Raw genomic sequence first — 20,711 nt, forward strand, 5'->3', positions numbered from 1 at the left:
TAAGAAACAAGAACATTTCACATTATTATTTTTATATTCGCAGTGCGCAAAAAACGGACTACTTTGAATAACTATTGTTCTGATAATTGGATCTTCATCTTTAAGGACTCAGTGGTCCTAAGAGTTCGATAGGGTGACTTAAAAATATGCTAAATATTTATGAGGATATTTTAAGTTCCGATATCAGACACAAAAACGTACTATCTCTGAATAAACATACTCTTTTTCGACAGAAGGTAGCCGCAACCTGGTAAATAGGGTCCCAAGAGTTTGATCAGAAAGTTTGGAACCTTTATTGCTAATTTTAATGTAGTGTACCATATCTCGAGAACTTTTTTAATGAATTGAAAATTATTTGCTCACAATTATAAGATTCGTTCATCCAAAAATAATTTCTTACAAAAAATAACAATGTGTTATCTTTTCCCTCATTATATTTGATCTGAGCAACTCTGAATCTTACTACGTGAGCATGGTAGCACGTCAAGTTCCACTTACAGCCCATCAAAAAAGAAAAAATACAATTTTTCGATATGGTTTTTAACACATTATATTTAAATTGGTCTTCGCAATCATAATAATAATAAAAAAATAATAATCTCATCAATAATACAGCTATACAGGCAATCTGATTTCACAGAGAGAAAAAACAGCAATTCTCAATAAAAAAGTAAATAAATAAACATTTTAACAACTAAATTACTCTTAAAGTACCGTTTAGTAAAATAAAAAACTATTTTCCCCTGAGCATAACTTCAAACAGTCACTTTATAAAATTGATTCAAAATGTTTACTTCTAAAATATATTGATTTATAGAGATTTTTTTGCTAAAGACTGCTTCAAAATATTATTATTTTACCTAAAATTTTATTTATATTCTTTTTTAAAGGAGGAAATATTCCTCACAATAAAAATGTAAATCATATAAATTTGATTAAGTCTTTCATATTTTATTTATTTATATACGCATACATACTTTTGAATATACATATACATATTCTATATACATATACATATTTTGTATATACATATACTAAATGCATATTTTTCTATTTATGACAAATGAACTATTTCAATCGAACTATTTGCTCCTAAATTTTATTAGTGATATGATAGTTATTCATAGGCAAATTATACTAATTACTAAACCAATATGCTAAGCATTGAAATTAATTTACTTACTTTGAATGAATATATTTAGAGTTGAACATTTACTTCTTGTATCATAAAATCGACGGTAACATTCACTAATCGACATTAAATCCAATAGTTAGTAATTTGTTTCTTTGCTGGAACACTTCGTCACTACGTTTCATAACTATAAATATTTATTTATTTACTTATTGGAATTACATACACTTGCATGCTTGTGTGCTCAATTTAGGCTTATAAACCTTAGTCGAATAGAAGGACAGATACAGAGAAGGACAGCACGAAGATACATTTAGGGTAACAGCGGGATTCGAACCCATTACCTCCACGTTTCTCACAGCGTTTGGCCGGCGACACCACTCGGCCAAGGAGGCCCCTCATACCTACAGATGCATTATAAGTTTAAAGTTTAATTTTATTTGCTTACTTATTGATACAGACACATATGTAGGCTCTTCATAAAGTACGGTTTATGAGCCCCGGTCTAATTGAAAAACAGAAAGCACATGTAAGAGAGTGATCACAAAATTTCCCCCAGGATTGCGGTAGTATTTAAACCCACCACCTCTACTATCCACAATTCAAAGTGTTTGGTGGAAACGACAATAATGAAGTTTAAATCCGAATTGAGCTTATTGCAATGAATTTCCTTGTAATCGCTGAAACACAACATTGACTTCAAAGCACAAACCCTCATACTTTATTATGTGTTGTAAGACTTTAATCTCATCACTACCCTCAAATCTATTTAATTTTCTCTCCCAACGCGAATCAGTTACGTCTGATTTCAAATCAATCTTGCTTCATGTCGAACCTTTCGTCGAACTCAAGATCTCCCTTCCAACCTCAAGTTCTCAACATGAAGGATGATGAACCATATTCAGTTTCAGTTTTATCGTTCTTCATTATGTATATTACGTTGGTGACATGTGTGCTTGATACAAAGTATAGCATTTGAAACACTTCTTGTGAGGAGAAAAACAGATTACAAGTTACAAATAGATATTACAAAGACTCTTTGTTTTAAATTTGAACTTTAATCTCTCAGATCTGATAGAGAATGTTGCAGTTTTGTTATACGAAAGTACTGGATAACCTAGCAAAAAGCATAAATAGAATATGCCTAACTGATGTGAGCAAATTTCATGGCAATTTGACAAATTGAAAAACACCATAAATTGCAGTAGTAATATATTGTGTTTAAATGCATTATGAAGGAAGATTAAAATAAAAATCCAGGGTTAACGAAAATTAATTTAAAATCCTCTAAATTACATGCACAATACCCATAAACACCAGGCACCTTAAGTATAGTGCCGTTCTAACTGCAAGAGAAAAAATCGCATCCCAATGAGAACCCAATTGTTGAAATAGATCAGAGCCATTCGTCAATGTTCATCATCATGTTCTCATTCGTATGCGAATTTTAGCAAGCGCTGAGAATGGACTCTAAATTCTCTTAGCACAAATGGCTATGCCACAAAGAAAGAATTGAAGGAGAGAAATTCATTTCTTTTAATAATTTAAACTGATATGAAGTTTTTTATTAAGGGCCATTCTCACTGCATGCAATTCACGAACTTTCGAGGGCCGTCGAGGAGAAAAAAGAACCTGATTGGTGAAATATATTCCACAGCAAAAAACTCACCTATCAGGTTCTCCTTTTCTCTGGATTACCATCGGAGTTGTGCGAATTGCATGTAGTGTAAACTAAGGCTTGTAAACAATCTCCAGGTTATTTCTAAAACAGGTTTTCTGACGTCATTTAAGTAACGCTCATTTTAGCCTAATGTCACGCTACTACTCGGCCATAATCTTCAACTTGCTTAAATTATTAAAACAAACTCTGGCATCACTTTTTCATTATTTTGTAAACAAATCCCACCGTGAATCCCATGAATCTGAGCTAACGATAAATGATGATCATCAAAAGATTAACTGGAAATTTCATATCAAAATCTTTTAGCTTCTTACGAACTTATCCTAATCAGTTACTCAGAAATTTTTGTTCCAGAAGTCAAAATTCTTTTGAAGTAAGTGCTGGCGTTCTTATAATTGGAGATGAAATTTTGAAAGGTGAAGCTGAGGATGAAAACTCGTCATTTTTTATAAAAAATTTAAATCAATCCAGGATTAAAATAAATAAAATTTCCTTAGTGCCTGATGATGTAGATGTCATTGCGGAAGAAGTGTTATCCTTGTCTCGCACTTGTACGGTTGTATTAACCAGTGGAGGCATTGGACCAACTCACGATGATGTTACTTTTGAAGCTGTTGCCAAAGCCTTCGGTGAAAAACTCGTACAAAACGAAGAATTAAAAGCTATCTTTAAAGAATATTTTGCATCTAAAGCAAATCAAAATACTGCTGTGTTAAAATTTTCATCAATACCTGAATCTGCGATCCTCAATTTTAAAACCAACAACGATGGTCAAAAATATAGATTTCCTTTAATTTCTGCCAGAAATGTATTCATGTTCCCAGGTGTGCCAATGTTACTTCAAAGAGGATTTAAAGTATTCAAGTCTAATTTTTCATTGCAAAATCAACCGAATTTCGTTCAGTATCTGCATTTAAATGTTGATGAAGTTTCAATTACCCCAATTCTAAATCATGCTGTTGAGACATTTAAAGGTCTCGTTAAATTTGGATCATATCCTTCATTTATCAACAATTATTATAGAGTTAAGCTAACTATGGAGGGTGCTGATGCAAATGCAGTTAATGGGGCTAAGGATTTCATTACGAAATCTATGCCCAAAGAAAGAATAGTGGAACTTAAAAATGTTTTTAAATCCTGCATTAGTGATGTATCTAGCATTTGCAAAGATAATGCTATTTATTCGTCATCTTTTAACATGGTACACAAATTAATGGTGCACCATTTATCAGAGATATGTATTTGCTTTAATGGAAGTAAAGATAGTATTGCTTTGTTGCATCTTTTATATACTAGTGTGCAAAAGTTAGAACAGTCTAATTGTGTTAGATTACATGCTTTGTATGTAAAAAATGGTGAAACATTTAAAGAAGTTGAAGAATTTATTTCCAGTTCTGCTAAACTTTATAACTTAAATTTGACAATATTAAATGGAGATTTCAAGCCTATTGTTTTGAAATTTCTGGAAACGAATCCACAAATACGAGTTTTATTGATGGGTACTAGACGATCTGATCCTGGTGCGGAACATTTAAAATATTTTAATCCAGAGTATGAGCAGAAGCCTGTGGTGCAATTTTTACCACTTTTAGACTGGTGCTATTCTGATGTTTGGAATTTTATTCGAAAATTGCAACTTCCTTATTGTGTATTGTATGATAGAGGTTATACATCCTTGGGACTAAAAGGACAAACTTTTCAAAATCCAGCACTTTTGGTTTCCAGTGAAACAAAAATTCCTATTTACAAGCCTGCTTATATGCTAACACAAAACTAAGAAATCGATGATTATATTAGCATTTACTATTTCTATAGAACTACTAGTTTTATATACAATTTTTGAGATTTCCATATGAGATCCTATGTGAAAATAGTCACCAAGTTTTGCATGCCGTTAACTTAAGTAACACAAAATTAGACTAACCCAAAAGATAAATAATTACAGTTATTATGTATATACATTACTTATACTATATTTATGTATTTTTTATTTCATTGCTATTTTGACACCTTGGAGTTGCTCTTTGTATGATTAGGATTCAGTACAAAAAAGTTTTTATCTAAGTTTTTCTTTTTATAATAATTTTAAAATTCTGAAAATTTAATTGCAAATGAATTAAAACAAAAATTATTAACCCTAAAAATCTATACATGATTTATATGCAAAAATGATTTGAAACTTGTTTAATTTTTACTTTTTTTAACCGTAGCTACCTATAGCATAACACTTTTAAGCTGAGATTATTCCTTTTAGAATTTTAGCTTTAAGTTACAACTTCCTTATTGTGTATTGTATATGATAAAGGTCATTGGAACTAAAGGATAAGCGTTCCAAAATCCATCACTTAACAGTTTCAAGTAAATCATTTCCCTCTCCACTTTTATGCTAACACAAAATTAATGGAAAAGACAATTTTAAAAACTTTTATTCTTGTGAATTTAATAGTCTTCTAAATCAGGGTGCGTAGCCAAATTTTTCAGCAAAAAATAAGCACCTTTTAAGTACTCTAAAAAAATATTATAATTAGGATATGCGCACTAATAATTTTTTTCCTTCATATTGTTGAAAGTTCTTCATATCTATATGTTAACAAAATGCAAAATAGTTTTGTAAGTTACATGATCATGAGAAAATAACTAGATTCTGACAAAGAATTCTTTTCGTGATTATATTAGCCACCATAAAAACAATTTCACAATTCTTAATGCATTCAATATTGAGTGAATCAGTCAATTCTTTAAATTTATAATTACTTTACACAATTATGTAAAAAAATTATTCAAAAAAATAATTAATTTATCTATTATTTAAAAAGATAATCTCTCTTGCCAAATGCAGCAGAGTTGTTCATGATAATGCCTGAATCCTTCTGACCGAATCCAGCTCAGTATTCGAACCCGCAAGTATTTCATAAAAGGATTGGCGTTTTCATGCGCTACAGACAGATGGTATGTCGAAATTAATTGTAGTTGAATGAATTATAAAAACGTTAAATAGAACAATGAGAAAAACACGCTTTTTGTATAATTCGAAGCAAAAATCTCATTTTGGAAAAGGGAAAATTACACTTTTTAAAAACACCCAATGAAAAAGTGCTTTTAAGCACTTTTTAAAAACGCTACGCACCCTGTAAATGGTTTTTAATTAAACTCAACATTTCTTTATAAGTTTTAAAATTGAGACATATCTTCTGACCACAGTGCTGTGCATGTCAAAATGTAAATAAAGAGATAAAATCATGTAGATAGAGATAAAAATTATTTATATTTTTGTATAAGACAAGTAGGATATTTTTCATACCCCTAAACAATTAAAACAAAAATTATCAATTGGTAAATCACAGAATAATAGAGGAATCTGCATTAATAAAAGTTAATTAAATTGTGTTTATCTTATTTAATATTTTTTTGCACTATCAAATGCAATTTATTAAATAAAACTTCCTAAGTGAAGAACTAAAATAATTTTTTGAGGTCATAAAAATAAGACTGCATTATTTCATGAAATTAAAATATGTTTTTCGTTAAGTTTCATTTCAAATTTACTGAAATAAGATTTTTATAACTATGAGTAAAATAAGTTATTGTTGTTTATTATTCACTCAATAAAATTTTATATATTTTGTCTTGATTGTCCTACAAGTGAAATTTTTAGATTCCTGAAGAACATTTTCCACATGTTAATTTCCCTCAGAATGATGTCTGTCATAAATCTAAATCATGTATCAATTCATTGAAAAATCAATGTTTTATATCACTAAACTTATTTCAAATAATATTTTCATCTATATTTTCCGAAAAAAATGTGTTGATGCACATTTTATTATTATTACTTCACCGATTTTTTTTTTACATATTTGTGGAAGTAAAACAAAAAAAATTCAGTGCATGTTAATTTTACTAACTCTTTTATAAGTAAGATTTACTTACCTTGTGTAACTTGTAGGAAAAGATATTTACGTGTACTTGAAGAAATTTAGGCACTATAATGATAATCCACACTTTTTTAAACGTAAAATTATTACATCATAATGTTCTTCAGTAATGCTTCTAGATTACTACATCACAAGTTTCCACTAGATGGCAACACAAAAATATCTCATTACCTATATGTAGTTTAAAAAAAAAATACTCTTATAGGCTTAAGTCCCACAGTTCTAGCATCTACAGTTGGCTAAATATGAGAGAGAATTTAATTTTTTAACTTTATACTAATATATTCAAAAAAAGCAGCAACTGAGAGTGTTACTCATAAAATTTATTGCAGTTTGAATAAGCTGTTTATTTTTTGAAGAGTAAAATTTGAATAAAAGTATTTTTTAGTCACAATTTATCAAACTAAATTACACTTATCAATTTCTAAGTTTCAATCAATTTTGATAAAAAGATGCAAGAAACATATTGATAGTTACTGAGTGCCCACTTCACTTCATAACTTTAATATTTAAATTGCACTATTGTTTGAGTTGTTGTAGTTAATTTACGTCTCACTAGAGCTGCACGATGGGCTAGGAAACACCCCTGAGGATGATCCGAAGACATACCATCACAATTTTGATCCTCTGCAGAGGGGATGGCACCCCCGCTTCAGTAGCCCGACGACCTGCACACGGAGTCTAGCACTTTACGGTAGAACAGTTTAACGAGGACCAATACCGCACACCCTCGGTCCCTACGTAGACTGATCCAAGTGGTCACCCACCCGCACACTGACCGTAGCCAGTGATGCTTGACTTCGTTGATCTGCTGGGAACTGTGTCTTAACGATCAGTCCACTGCGGGACGCATAATTGTTTGATGAATATAATTCGGAACTAATATTTTTTTTTATCCTGAACCTTAGAAGAAAAAAAATTTATTAATTGTATATTGTGTAATTATTTGGCTAATTTACCCTTTTGACCTTCCTATAACTTGCGTTTACTTTTACTACTCATAGTATTCATGCATTTTTAAGATCTTTTATAGATATACCGTATATCCCAGTGTGTAAGTAGACTTTTCAAACCCCCAAAACTTAATGAAAAATTGGGAAGTCTACTTTTAACTCTGGCAATAAAGTCAGACATTATTGGATCGGGAAATATCAATGCATTATAAATAATGAGATAGATAATTATTCTGTATGAAAACTTTAATATTTTATGGAAAATTCATTTTCTCTCAAATTTTCTATATATATAAAGTTTTTTATTTTTTCGAAAAATTACTTTCAGAAAAAAATTTATATATTCGAGAAATTTTTTTAAACACACCGTAAAGCTACATATTTTTCGAACATTATGTGTCTGCATATGAATCCCTATCTTCAATTTATTCTGCTTCACCCTCGTCTGCTGGGAGTCACAAAAGTTGTCTTTACCCTATACAAAGAATTTGAAATTCCACACTTTTCAAGACTACAATATCGTTTAAATCCACAATTTGCTACAAATTTAGTATCATTTGACACGTCTATATAAATATAATAAATAAATAATATAATAGATATGTCAATAACAGTAGAGTTATACACCCAACACCAGAGATTTGCTATCTCTTAATCAAAAATAGGAGGTAAGGCTATGTGGTATATTAAAATGTGTTAATGGGAAGAAACTACTTATACAGTAACATTTTTAATGGGGAGAGGTTATGCATTTATTTTTTAAAAATTAAGATTTGCAAAAGTTATTGTTTACATTGTAAGAAATCCAACTTTTACATAAATTCATTAAGTTTAAACAAACAAGAACCAGTTACAATCTTTCATATTGAAAATGTCTTAATTGACAGCATAAATTTCAATCAGTGTTACTTTGTAATTAATTATTCATCTCCTAAACTATGAATTAAAAACATGTTTAATTTTATATTTCCTTTATTAATGTAAAAGAAAAAGTGTAGCAGAAGAAAAATTCTTAAATTTCGTTGAAACATAAAAAAAGTTTTATCTTTTAACTTATACGAACTGGTATGTCAGATTTCTACTTGATATATGTTTATTTAGGGTTAATGTTATATTAGACAAAATAAAACCAAGAAAATGATAATCTACATTCATTTTATTGGCAGCCAATTCAATAATAGAAATAAAACATTTCAGCAAATTTCACACAAGTCAGCATTATCGCTGAATAAAAAAGATAACACAATGCACAACCATTTCAAATTGTGATATAAAGGCATCATCAAACACAGGAATTTCAAATGAGCGATTCCTTCAGAGTGATTAGTGAACAGAAAAATGTTCAATGATTTTTTTGTAACAATAAACATTTTAAAATGTGCATAAAAAGCTAACGACTTTTCTTTACAACTGCTTTTGCTGTAATCCAGCTAGCCAGAACCAATACATTGATCTAAGAGGGAAGAAAAATCCCTCTGCAATTCCATCACCCAGGTATTAAGTGTCGATTTCCCCTTGGGCAGGGAAATCCAAATGCAAGTATTACAAATTTATTATGATTAAAAGAAGGGGAAAAAACGATAAAAGCAGCTATAATATATTTATAAAGAAACAATCCTTTAAAATGTCACAGTAAATCTCATGATATCAAAATGTGTTAATAGCTTTAAAAGATGTTACAAAACATAGAGGAAAGAGAAAATATCACAAGAAACTAAGCATGATTTTTTATAATATATATATATATTTTAAGTTGTAATGATTTGAAATTAAAAGACTGATGAAAGTTTCAATACGTAAAGGCAAACATTCCGTTGGCAATTTAAAAGATCCAGTAAGCTCCGCTAAATGAGTCTCTGGTGGCAGCTTACGAGATTTGAGGCAATATAGGAAGAGGAATCATCTGTAAGGGGAGAGAATCCGGGAATAAGAATCAACCGATCGTTGATGAAAACAAAATATGTTGATAATCAAATGCTAATTATAGGCACTGTGCTCTTTTTCACAATCACATAGTAAAGTATTTTAACTGATATCAAAACATGATAAATATAGTTTGATACACCATATATTCAAATTATTTTATAGGATAAAAATTAACCAGGGTTGGCTTGTTGACACCGAAAGACTAAAAATTAAGGTAAAGTCAAAAATGAGAATATCAATATAAAAAACTTATGCAGTTTTATTTGATAAAATCTCAAATACATAAAACTGACCACATTAATTTTTATTAAAGATACAAACTGATGCAGATGTTTATATGGTTATAAAAATCTTTTCAGTTTAAAGATAAGCATTTCACAGAAGGTTTTTGATTATCCAATGTAAAAAAAAAGTGACATCAAAACCTACCAACCCTAGAATTGACTATATTCTACGATAATCATAGCTGCATTCGATATAATATATGTTTTAATTTAATTTATAAAAACTTAAATCTGCTCTTCAAATTGTAACATCTGTTCCAAACAATATAAATAATCAAATCTTACAAAGACTAAAATAGATAGATTAAATTTGCAGAAGATTTGATGTTCATTAACTCAAAATTTATTTAAATAATTCCATAATTTAAAATCTTTTTTGATTAAAAAAAATTGAAAGACACTTGTAACATTGTTTTTAAAAAGATATAAAAAAACATTTGGGCTGGAAGTTAAAATTATTCATAAAAAGCAAAGTAAAAACGTTTCTTAAATATACACACGACATAAGTAGTTCAACAAGTACAAAATTTATAGTCCAAAAATTTTTGGAACGACTATTAAATTTTAGTTTTCTACGGGAAATAACATTTTGAAAAGAGCAAACCGTTTAAAGGAATACAGATAAAATAATGTTTATTAACAAATATTTAAGTGCATTAGACATAATCAACAATTACAAATAATTTTTATTTAAGGTGTAACACTTACATGCCTTAATATTTATTGTGCAAAGAAATAACAAAAATATAAATAAATTTGAATAGAAATGTGGAGGAAGAAATCATACAAGGAAGATAAAACTACATAAAAAAATCTAAACAAGCACTACAAAGCAAAAGCGAACTAAACATACCCAATATATACATGCAGGCATCTCATTCACATGCTGAAGCAAAAGAGATATAAAAAAAAAATTGCTTCATTCATTTAAAGTAATATTGCTATTTACAGAAGAGCTGATTATTCATACACATTAGACAATACATTAATAGGTCCTAGTTATTTTTAAAGGCAAAGTTTTGTGCATTTTCAATTTCTGCAGAAGAGAAATCTGAGCAGCGTCACTTAAAATTAAAAGATAAGCATTACAGGGCATAAACAAGCATCGGAGTATAAATTTTACATTTAGATTCAATAAAATCACACTTTTTGTTTTTACTTTCTAAAATAGCACCAAGGCATTTATAAGTTATTTAAAAATAAATACGCACAGAACATAAAGAGAATTTTTTCTTTAAAAAAATGAATTTTAAAATCTATTTCCTTTTTTAACTTCATTCTAATAAAACACCTATAACATAAATTAGCGATTGTAATAATTCTAATGTAAAGTGTGATTTTAAAGAAACTTAGTGTAGGTAAACAGAAGTATGAAGCTCTGATGATTGTGAAACGTCCTATTCCAGAGGACACAACATGCCATGCAAAATTGAATTCTCACATAGATTGAATGTCTTTAAGAGTGCTTTCCACTTCTTCTTGAAGTTGATGATTCTTCTCTCGCTCAGCAAGGATTTCATCTATTAAATGATAAAATTGCATCCATAAATCAATCAAAATTCAATTTTACTCATAAAAAAAGGAAAAGCTTTCTACAAACACAAAATTTAACATTGAGAAACTTTCTGTAAGCAATTTTAACCCTTCTGCCTCCACTTAATTTTAACAAAGTCCGTTTAAAGTGTTTTAATTTTTATAAAACTCTATATTGATTATTATAGTGGCCAGCACATACTTCTTTAAATTTGTCAGTTTTGTGAAGATCTAAAACTAGTTATTGACCAACCAAATTTTCTGTTCTTGTGTCCAAACTTTCTAGAATTGAGAGCAGGGTTGAATAAGGAAATTGATTTTTTCTTTTCTTTTTTAAATAATTGGTCAAATTTTAAAAATATTCCACAATGATGACAAATTCCTCACATACAGTGCTCATACGTTCTTGTTTACTATGCAAACTTGCCTATATTTAAAATCTTAATGCATTATAAATTTACATAACTTCTGTAATAAGATGTATTATACCTACATGGCTCGAATTTTTTTTTTTTTATTAATGATAAAATAAGTAAAATTTACATAAAAAAAGTATTAATTGTATAAATCTCAACTAAATGTTAATTACCTTCCAATCTATCAACTTCTTTTTGTAGCTTCTGTACAGACCTTTCAGCAAATTCTGCTCTTGCTTCCGCCTACAAAACAAAATTCAGTCAACAAATCTCATTTATATTAATCAAATTAAGGATTACAAATAGTTTGAAAACCAGGCGCGGCTCTTTACTAATAGTTCAAAAGAAATAGAAAAAGCTTTATAATCACTAAACAAAACATGACACTTAAAAAGTATAATACTTCACATAAAAATATATATGTCAACAATATTAGGCATAGCTATTAAGAATCTTTTCAAATATATAGCAGGTACGTGTTTAAATATGATAAAATTTTTTTAAATAAGTATAATTATTTAAAATGAGTAAAAATAAGTATAACATGACATAACCTTATACCAATGAGTATAACACTGCTGGTCTAAAAATTTTCTGAAGGAAAAAGTAGGATTCTACTTTTTTTAATTCTATTTTTCAGACTAAAACTAAACTTCTAAGAACTTATAATATATCATGAAACGTGGCCTGAAATTTCAATACTAAAGAAAAGCTACAAGCCAAACTAATTTTCAGAGCTTTTTTTTTTTTTACGAAAAAGATGAACAATTTTTACAGTATTAAAAGATGTAGCATAAATTTCTTTTTTGGCGACCAGAATCATAAAAGACTGAAAAATGAAAACATCCAATTCCAAAATGATATTTTAAAAAAAAAAACATAATAAGTGCCACGGACATGGCGAACTACAAGGTTTGATGCAGTTTTGTCTAGATCTAAATGTGTTATTGCAAATTCTCAAATCTGGGGAAATGGGTCCTATAATTTTAAAAAAAAATTTGTCCTATAATTTAAACATTTTATAGGACAAAGCTTACTCAGTAACCCTAAATATTTGGTGACCAATGTATAGCTGGCAAATAGAAATTTTGCACTATTATAACAGCTATATTTCATTATTTAATACATTACTTTTAACAAAGTGAGATGCTTTTGAAGCAAGTTGAACTCAAAAGAACAATACTATGTAAAAAATTTAATATTTAAGACTTTTTTCACAATTATGTCAAAAAATTTTAAAATAAACCCAGACTCATTTTTAAAACTTGATAAAGTATAGAAATGTTGCATAAGCATGCAAGTCAGTTACGAGAGTTGCTATTACTAATGTTACTTTGTTTTTAATTCATTACCAATTTTTACTGGTATGTAATTGCATCTTCTATTTAGCACTAAAATGAAATCAGATATCAGGGGATGAAATTTCACCACTCGAAAAAATAAGGGAATTATGTTTAAAAAGAAAATAAGGACATTCCAATGAATACCTACTGACCAGAAATACATAGTTTTACAGAATTTTTGAAATGTGAGGATGAAATAAGCTTTTTCAAAGATATAACTAATAATACATAACAGACTAACTTTGTTAAATGCAAATTAACATTTTGCAATTAATAAAGTTCATCAATGGCAATTAAACAACAAAAATATTTTTATGGGAATGGGAAGAAATGCAGTTACCCATAATTTTGTAAAAATACACAAAAAAAAAAAAATTTAAAAAGTAACATTTCGATAATATTTATCATTGGTCATTTTTACAACATACCTCTTGAAGCCTTTGAGAGAGTTGGCGAATAGTTATGTCATAGGCTTCTTCTTTTTGCATAGCCTAAAATATGAATATGGTGAATTAAAAGAAAGCTAAACAGGTATTTTGAACTCAATGAAACAAAATAATAAGTCATACCTTTTCTTCACTAACTTCCAAAGATTTCATATTGTTTCCAACTACACGCAATTCCTCCTCTAATTCTACAATTTTACTGGAAAGAAGAAAAAACATTTCACTCCGTGTACACAAAATATAGCTTTAAATTTATGATACAAAAAATTCATTAATTTCAATAAAATTTCACATTGTTCTGACCTCACAATTTTTAGCACCAAACAAGTATCATTCACTACATGTTTTGACAAAGATATTAACTTCTTACTTGTTTCCTAAATGTTATTTATTAACAAATAATTTAAAAATATTTTTAGTTATGAAAATCTTTCAATTGCCTAATTAGTATTCAATGCATTAATTACTTTTATTTTTAATTTGTTCTTAAAATTCGATGTCTCAGAAACTATTTGACAGATTTGGTTCGAATTTTGTATTTTGCCATATAAAATTACATTCTTTAAAATAAAGCAAACAAATTTGTACCTCACAAGTAAAAAAAAATTTTTAAATTCTTCTATAATCTTTTTTTTTTTTAAAATAAGTATTTAATAAAAGTTATCTTTTGCATGGAATTATCTTTGGATAAACGAATTTTAAAATTGTATGTAAAAAATTTTGCATTTGCTTAAAAAGTTCGAGAAGTGAAATATGTAAAGAGTAAAATTTTCATTAGGGGATCCAAACTTTGTGGCACCGTCTAACCTAACTATTGGCACCATATTTTCAGATTCCGGCTACCCCCTTTTTTTAGGAGTTAGAAAACCGGATCAGTCAGCAAAAAGCATGTTTATTCAGAGATATTAAGTTTTTGTGTTTAATTTCATAACTTAAAATATTGTCTGCACTTATTAACATATTTGAGGCCACCCCTTGAACCATTGAGTCCTAGAACGTGAAAACCCAATCATTAGATCAATAGATCAAAAGTTACTGTTTGATAAAAATTTACCTTTCTCCTATTGATGCCCTCTCTTCAGCTCTTTCCAAATCAGCTTCAAGCATAGCAATTCGACGAGCCATCTACAAATAAATTATGTTATAAAAAATCCATTTAAAAAAATTATAAAAAAGAATTAATTAAAAAACCAAATAATCGATGTTCAAATTGGATATAAGAGATTCTAAAAAAAATTTAAAATATTCAGGAATCATAATTATACAAATTGCTTATTTTTAACCAAAAGTTCAAAGATTAAACAGGTTTAAACAGATCTGTCAAGCACAATTTAATAAGCACCAAAAACAATAACCTTTTGCTTATAGCCAGTACAAAAAATTACACATAAAAAATTTTACATTTGTTTCAATTTTCATAATTTCACTACACGAACAATATTTTCTATTACTATATTTCATTTTAAATTGATTATTAAGAACATTTACAAAATTTTATGGATATTTCAGCTACTGCAATAAATGCTCTATATAATTATATTTCTTAAAATTCATTACAATACTTAAATTAAAATACAATGAATTGTGTCAAAATCAATTTGTATCAAATATTTAAAATTAAATATGCATAAAAAATTAGACATTTATTTTTACATACAAAGTGTTACAGAATGATTACTCTTGGATTTATAAGTGTTTCAACAATTCTTTTTAATCATCATTTATGAAGAATTTAACCTTCTCCCTTTTGCATACAGCACTTAGCATGCTAAAGGCTATACACTTTTTCAAAATTTATGAAAGTTTCCTACTGTTGATCCCATAAGTATTCAAATTGTTTTTTTCCTGTACGTTTGAGGAAGACTGAAAAATCCAAGTTAGCTAATTGATTTATATACATATTAATAACTTTAAAAATGTAACATTAGACTAAACAGGATGTCAATGATTCAAATAAAAAAAAAAATTTCTTATTTGTTTAGAAAAAGATAAACATTGATTTAAATCACAAACAAGAAGAATAATTTGCTTACAGCTCCTACAACAAGTCGACAAGAATAAAAAGCTTTAACCAAGATAAGTGCCTTAAGCAAAGGGTTAATTAACTTTATTATGCTTCAGAAATTATGTGTAACCACTGCAAAAATTCTTAAAGTAATAAAGTAATGTTAAGATTTATATAAAGCATTATCAAATATACAAGAAAATAAAAAACTCATATATTTTTTTAAGAATGCAAAGAGAAATGATAAAAATATACAGATGGTAGGTAACATGTGCCTTAATCTTGTACTTACTGTTAATATAGATTTCTAAAAGGAATTTTCTTTTTGTTGAATACGAATACATAAACAAAATTGACAGATTTCAGAATTTAATAAATTAATGCTACGAATTTAGTAGTTATTTTTTGTATTACATTACCAATGTATAATTTTTTGCCAGTCACATTTTTAAATAAATCAATACAAAAAAAATCCTTATCTAGTTTATAATTAAAGTTACAAGCAGACTATAATTATATGAATTTAAGATGACATTTTTATGTTTGGATAAATAATTTAATTACGTTTTGCCATTTGACATTAATTACATAAACTTTAACAGCATACTAACTTTTATAAATTTAATAATTTAGTTCAATGAAGAAAAAAAATTTAAAATTCTGACTACCTTAATTAGTTATGTCTGGTCAATCTTAACGTTCAGCTGTAAAATAAAACTGCCACATCTACCTCAGAAACATTGAGGAGACTAATTGAAAACAAACTGATTACTCAGTTACTTAACAAAAACGTCTCAAGATACTACTTCAAATTTCGTAAAATTTCAAATTTTGCACACATAAAATTAGTTGGTTTCATATAGACAATCACCAAATTCATTCAACAAGTAAACATAGGAATGCATTAGGATTTCATTTCCACAACTAATTTTAGACTAAAAAAAATAATAAAATTACTACACAAATTCAAGACATATAGTATATATTTTTAAATGTCATAAAATGTATAAACTAGGAATAATAAACGAAAACTAAATACATTTACGTTGTAGCAAAGAGCTATTTCCTTTAAATTTTCACTTCAGCTTCATACATTCAAAATTTCATTTTTGTAAATGTTTTAACCTTTTTTTTTCTTCCTTTTACTTAAAAATTTTTTTTCTCAATTTACATGTAAATTCAAACCAAGCAATACAATTAAAAACAGCTTATTAGGAAGATCATGCAACCACAAACTTCAAATGAAAAGTTAATAGAACTTTTAACTTAATGATCTAATTATAAAGCACATTCAAAGATAAATAAAGAGCAAAGAAAGTAAATGAAAACATTGATAGGGAGATTAAACATTTAATCTTGTTTGAGAATTCAATAGTTTACCCCTTGTAACATGCATTTTAACACTACTCAACTATCCCAGCGGAACTTTTACATCCCACTAATATTATTTAAAGATAGTTAAAATAGAACAAAATAGTCTATCAGAACTTGTCTGCCCTTGTAATATGACTTTCCATTTATTATTACTAGTTGACAACACTTGATTATTTCAGGTTGAACATCACCTATGGAACTAGTTGTAGACAATCCTTTCGAGGATGCTATTTTATAATTTCTCAGCATTCTATCTTGATCAATTTTGCAAGCAAGCCTTTCATATTTTTTTCTTAATTCATTAATATTTTCAACTAGTTAAAAAAAAAAATATTACATATTTAACTTCCTAAGGTGTTAACCTCACAGAATTACTTTTCTAAATGATCTCAAATGAGATGATCAGCTAAAAACCAATGATCGCGGACTGATTGTATACATAGAATTTACATGTTACATGTGATTACTAACTAACATATTTGATTGGACGGCTGTACAAATCAAAATTTGAATATCAGGTATTGTGAAATCATGACCTCACTTAAATCTTACGACATTCTGCCAATAATCACTTGTAGGCTAACTTTTTTGCTTAAAATATGTTTGAGCAAAAAAGTTTTTTTGTTTTTTTGGTTAAAATATGCTTAAAATATGTTACTTTTTGGAAATTCTGAGTGGTTAAACGATTGAATTTAGTTTAAAAAGAGTATTTAATATGATAGGTTCGAGAAAAACTCTTACTGCTTTTGACAATACAATAATTTAAAATTAATTGCACCAGTTAGTATTACATACAAATTTTTTAAAAAAAATAGATAAAATAAAATAGAGGTAAGGTCAGCATTTTGCAACACCTCAATATAGTGTAAATCGCAAACTAAAAATTTATGAAAAATTAGAAAATAATGAATATTAAAATATTTTTTTAAGTGTAAGGTACTTAATTTAAAGAGACAAAAAAGTTTTGCACATTTTCGATTTTTAATAATTTGGGACATAAGGGTTAGTGGTGATTATATACTTACAAGCATGCAGTTAATTGAAAAACTAATACAAGCTCAAAAATGAAGATATTTTACTATTTTCGTAAAACATTTTTTTTTCTTTTCAAAATATAATATTGCTCATTAAAAATTACTTTTTAAAACTCAAATTCATTACTATACTAATTTTAATTTACAGCAAACACAATCATATAACTATGCTAATCATTCACCAATAAAAACCACTCAAGAAAAACAGAATCTTGCCAAAATATTTTTAAATCAAAATCACATAATTCTTTGTACAAAACTGTTTAAGATTCAGCAAGTTAATGAACTACATATATAAAAATATAATTACATGGTGCTTCTTTATTACTCAGCACTTCATGCAACAATACTCTTTTTTATTGTTATGTGTTAGTTACTTAGGATGCTTATATAAAATAATGTAAACCTCTCAACTCTCCACGAAACAGTCATAGATATCTGAATTTTTAATATCACCAATCGCATTTCTCTTTCACTATTTTGAAGCTAAAAAACATTATAACATTGAAGAACATTCATGAACTAAAATTAATAATAACAAAAACATGAGAATCAATATTTATTTATAATGCAAACATCTTATTTCAAAAAATATATTAAATAAATACTTCAAAAATAGGAAATAAAGTTACATAAAAAAGAGAATATATATATATTTGTAAATAAAGAATGTTTCTTTCAGACATTAAAGTTCATCAAAAATTAAGCTATTCATAAATAATAAATTTCTCTAAATATAAATGTAATGAAAAATCATTGAAAGCAATTCATACCTCTTCATATTTTTTATCAGATTCCTCTGCAATTAACCTTGCTTGACCTAGTTGAGTTTCAAGAAGAGATATTCGATCATCTTCCATATTTGTACGATTTTCTAAAGCTTTACGAATGCTGCAAAACAATATTACATTTAAAAAATTAAATACATATATAGATATATATATATAAAAATATTTTTTAAGGAAACTGAATTGCATACATAGTAAAAACTTAATACAAATATGGTATATTATGATAAATTTGCCCATTACGATAAATTTCCAAATCACTGTCAAAGTACAAATACAGGGGTGATTGTGAGCCCAAGTCAAAATTCCGGAAGATTCCTCGAGTTAAAGAAAGAAAAGAAGAAAAAAAAAGTTTAAATTGAAATATTAGAAAAAATTTACACAAGGTTTTTTTCCTTTTTCTCAATATTTCTTAGTTTACTTAAAATATATTTAAAATTTTACACATACCTATGATGACCTGAAAAAGTAATTAAAATTTACAAATATGTCTTTCTCTCTTGAGTTTATGAATATAACAACTATTTACTGATAAAAAATGAACATTAATCATGAATATAAGCTTATAAAGTCTCTCTGGCTCTCCCTTAGAAACAAATAAAATAAACTGCGATTTTAAGTTCCCCCTTTGAAAATTTGATTTACGGAAACTTCTGCAATCAATGATTTTTTGAAACGCCTGGACCTTCGATCTCCGGAAACTTCCGGATCACTGTTAGTGAAAATTCCGGGAATCCGGATTTTTTCTGGAGCACAATCAGCCCTGCAAATATTAAAGATACAAAAAATTTTATGTTGATAAGGAGTTAAAAATTACTGGCCTTTACTATTTTAACCAAATTTGGTACCTCTCAATTAGCCAGGCATAAGCGAAAAGTTGCCAAAAAATGTAGACCAATGCCAACTTTTTTTTTTTACTTTTTTTTAAACACATAAAAATTAAATTAAATAAAAAATTCTAAAAAAAAATAGTTGAATTTCATTGCGAGTTAGATTACTACACCGAAAATTACTAATTTTTTTTTTTTAATAAAACATTTTTTTGCTGTTTAAGTGAGTAATATTATACAAATAAGGTTTAAATGGAAGACATTCTCAAGAATGTGCTAGCTTGTTGAACCACATATTTAACAGGCTCCCTTATTTCCCCTTTTGACAACTTACTATAAAAATGAATATTCACTATTATCAGTGATGTCAAAAAATATTGCACTTCATTTTCTTCAAGCAATAAATTTTTCCATACATTCCTAACATTAGTTGTTCAAAATAAAATAACAATAGTTTAAAATAAAAAAAAAGACAAATTTGACTGCTACACTTATTATTGCTTCAACATTAAATATGTGTATTTGCTTAGCTTATAACAATTTAAGCAACTATTATGAATTGGGCTTATAATGGACTTTTACTGTACATTTAAATACTTTTTTCTTATTTTTAACATTATTGGTTGATGAAACAACTTTGATAAATAATTAAATCTAATAAAAGAAATCTTAAGAAATCTACACACCGTTCACTTTCATCAGCAGCCTGTGAAGCTTCTTCTAGTTTAGCAGTGGCAATTTTTAAACGTTCTTCAGAGCGCTCGAGATCTTCTTCGAGCAACTGAATTCGCCTATTCAATGCAGCTACCTCACTTTCAGCCTGCAAAAACAAAGAAAATTGAGTTTAAAATGTAACAATAAGAGAGCTAATAATGGGAAAGACCTAAAAAGGTTGCAAGGATATGTCATCCTTTATTGAGATCAAAAATTGTTTCAAGTGGAAGCTGGGAAGTCTTCCTCGTAAATTCTCTCTCAACTACATAAGTCATTTAAAATTCAAAGATTAGTTCAGATAGGAGAATTTGCCATAA

General features: G+C 27.8%; 1 protein-coding gene and 1 pseudogene across 6 annotated transcripts in view; one reads left to right on the top strand and one right to left on the bottom strand.

The window, feature by feature from the left end:
• Positions 1-2,862: 2,862 nt before the first annotated feature.
• On the top strand, positions 2,863-6,444 carry LOC107444250 (bifunctional FAD diphosphatase/FAD synthase pseudogene; annotated as a pseudogene). Its single transcript, XR_015431422.1, has one exon. The product of XR_015431422.1 is annotated as a bifunctional FAD diphosphatase/FAD synthase pseudogene (transcript).
• A 2,395-nt stretch (positions 6,445-8,839) lies between these two features.
• Positions 8,840-20,711, bottom strand: part of LOC107444246 (tropomyosin) — an 83,023-nt gene continuing 71,151 nt past the window's right edge. For 3 of the 5 annotated variants that reach the window (XM_071177756.2, XM_087157615.1, XM_087157616.1), the window contains 7 exons: positions 20,367-20,500; positions 18,836-18,953; positions 14,704-14,774; positions 13,773-13,848; positions 13,632-13,694; positions 12,034-12,103; positions 9,869-11,431 (listed from right to left, as the gene is read on the bottom strand). In XM_071177756.2, the coding sequence (XP_071033857.1) occupies positions 11,349-11,431; positions 12,034-12,103; positions 13,632-13,694; positions 13,773-13,848; positions 14,704-14,774; positions 18,836-18,953; positions 20,367-20,500 (615 nt within the window). In that variant the 3' untranslated portion in view covers positions 9,869-11,348. Of the gene's footprint in view, positions 9,605-9,868; positions 11,432-12,033; positions 12,104-13,631; positions 13,695-13,772; positions 13,849-14,703; positions 14,775-18,835; positions 18,954-20,366; positions 20,501-20,711 lie in introns of those variants that run through there. The other 2 variants (XM_043038841.3, XM_071177755.2) reach the window with 1 other exon arrangement.

The sequence above is a fragment of the Parasteatoda tepidariorum genome, chromosome 2 (assembly GCF_982258835.1).
Source record: "Parasteatoda tepidariorum strain Cologne lab strain chromosome 2, Ptep-v5.0, whole genome shotgun sequence".
Taxonomy (NCBI): Eukaryota; Metazoa; Arthropoda; class Arachnida; order Araneae; family Theridiidae; genus Parasteatoda; species Parasteatoda tepidariorum.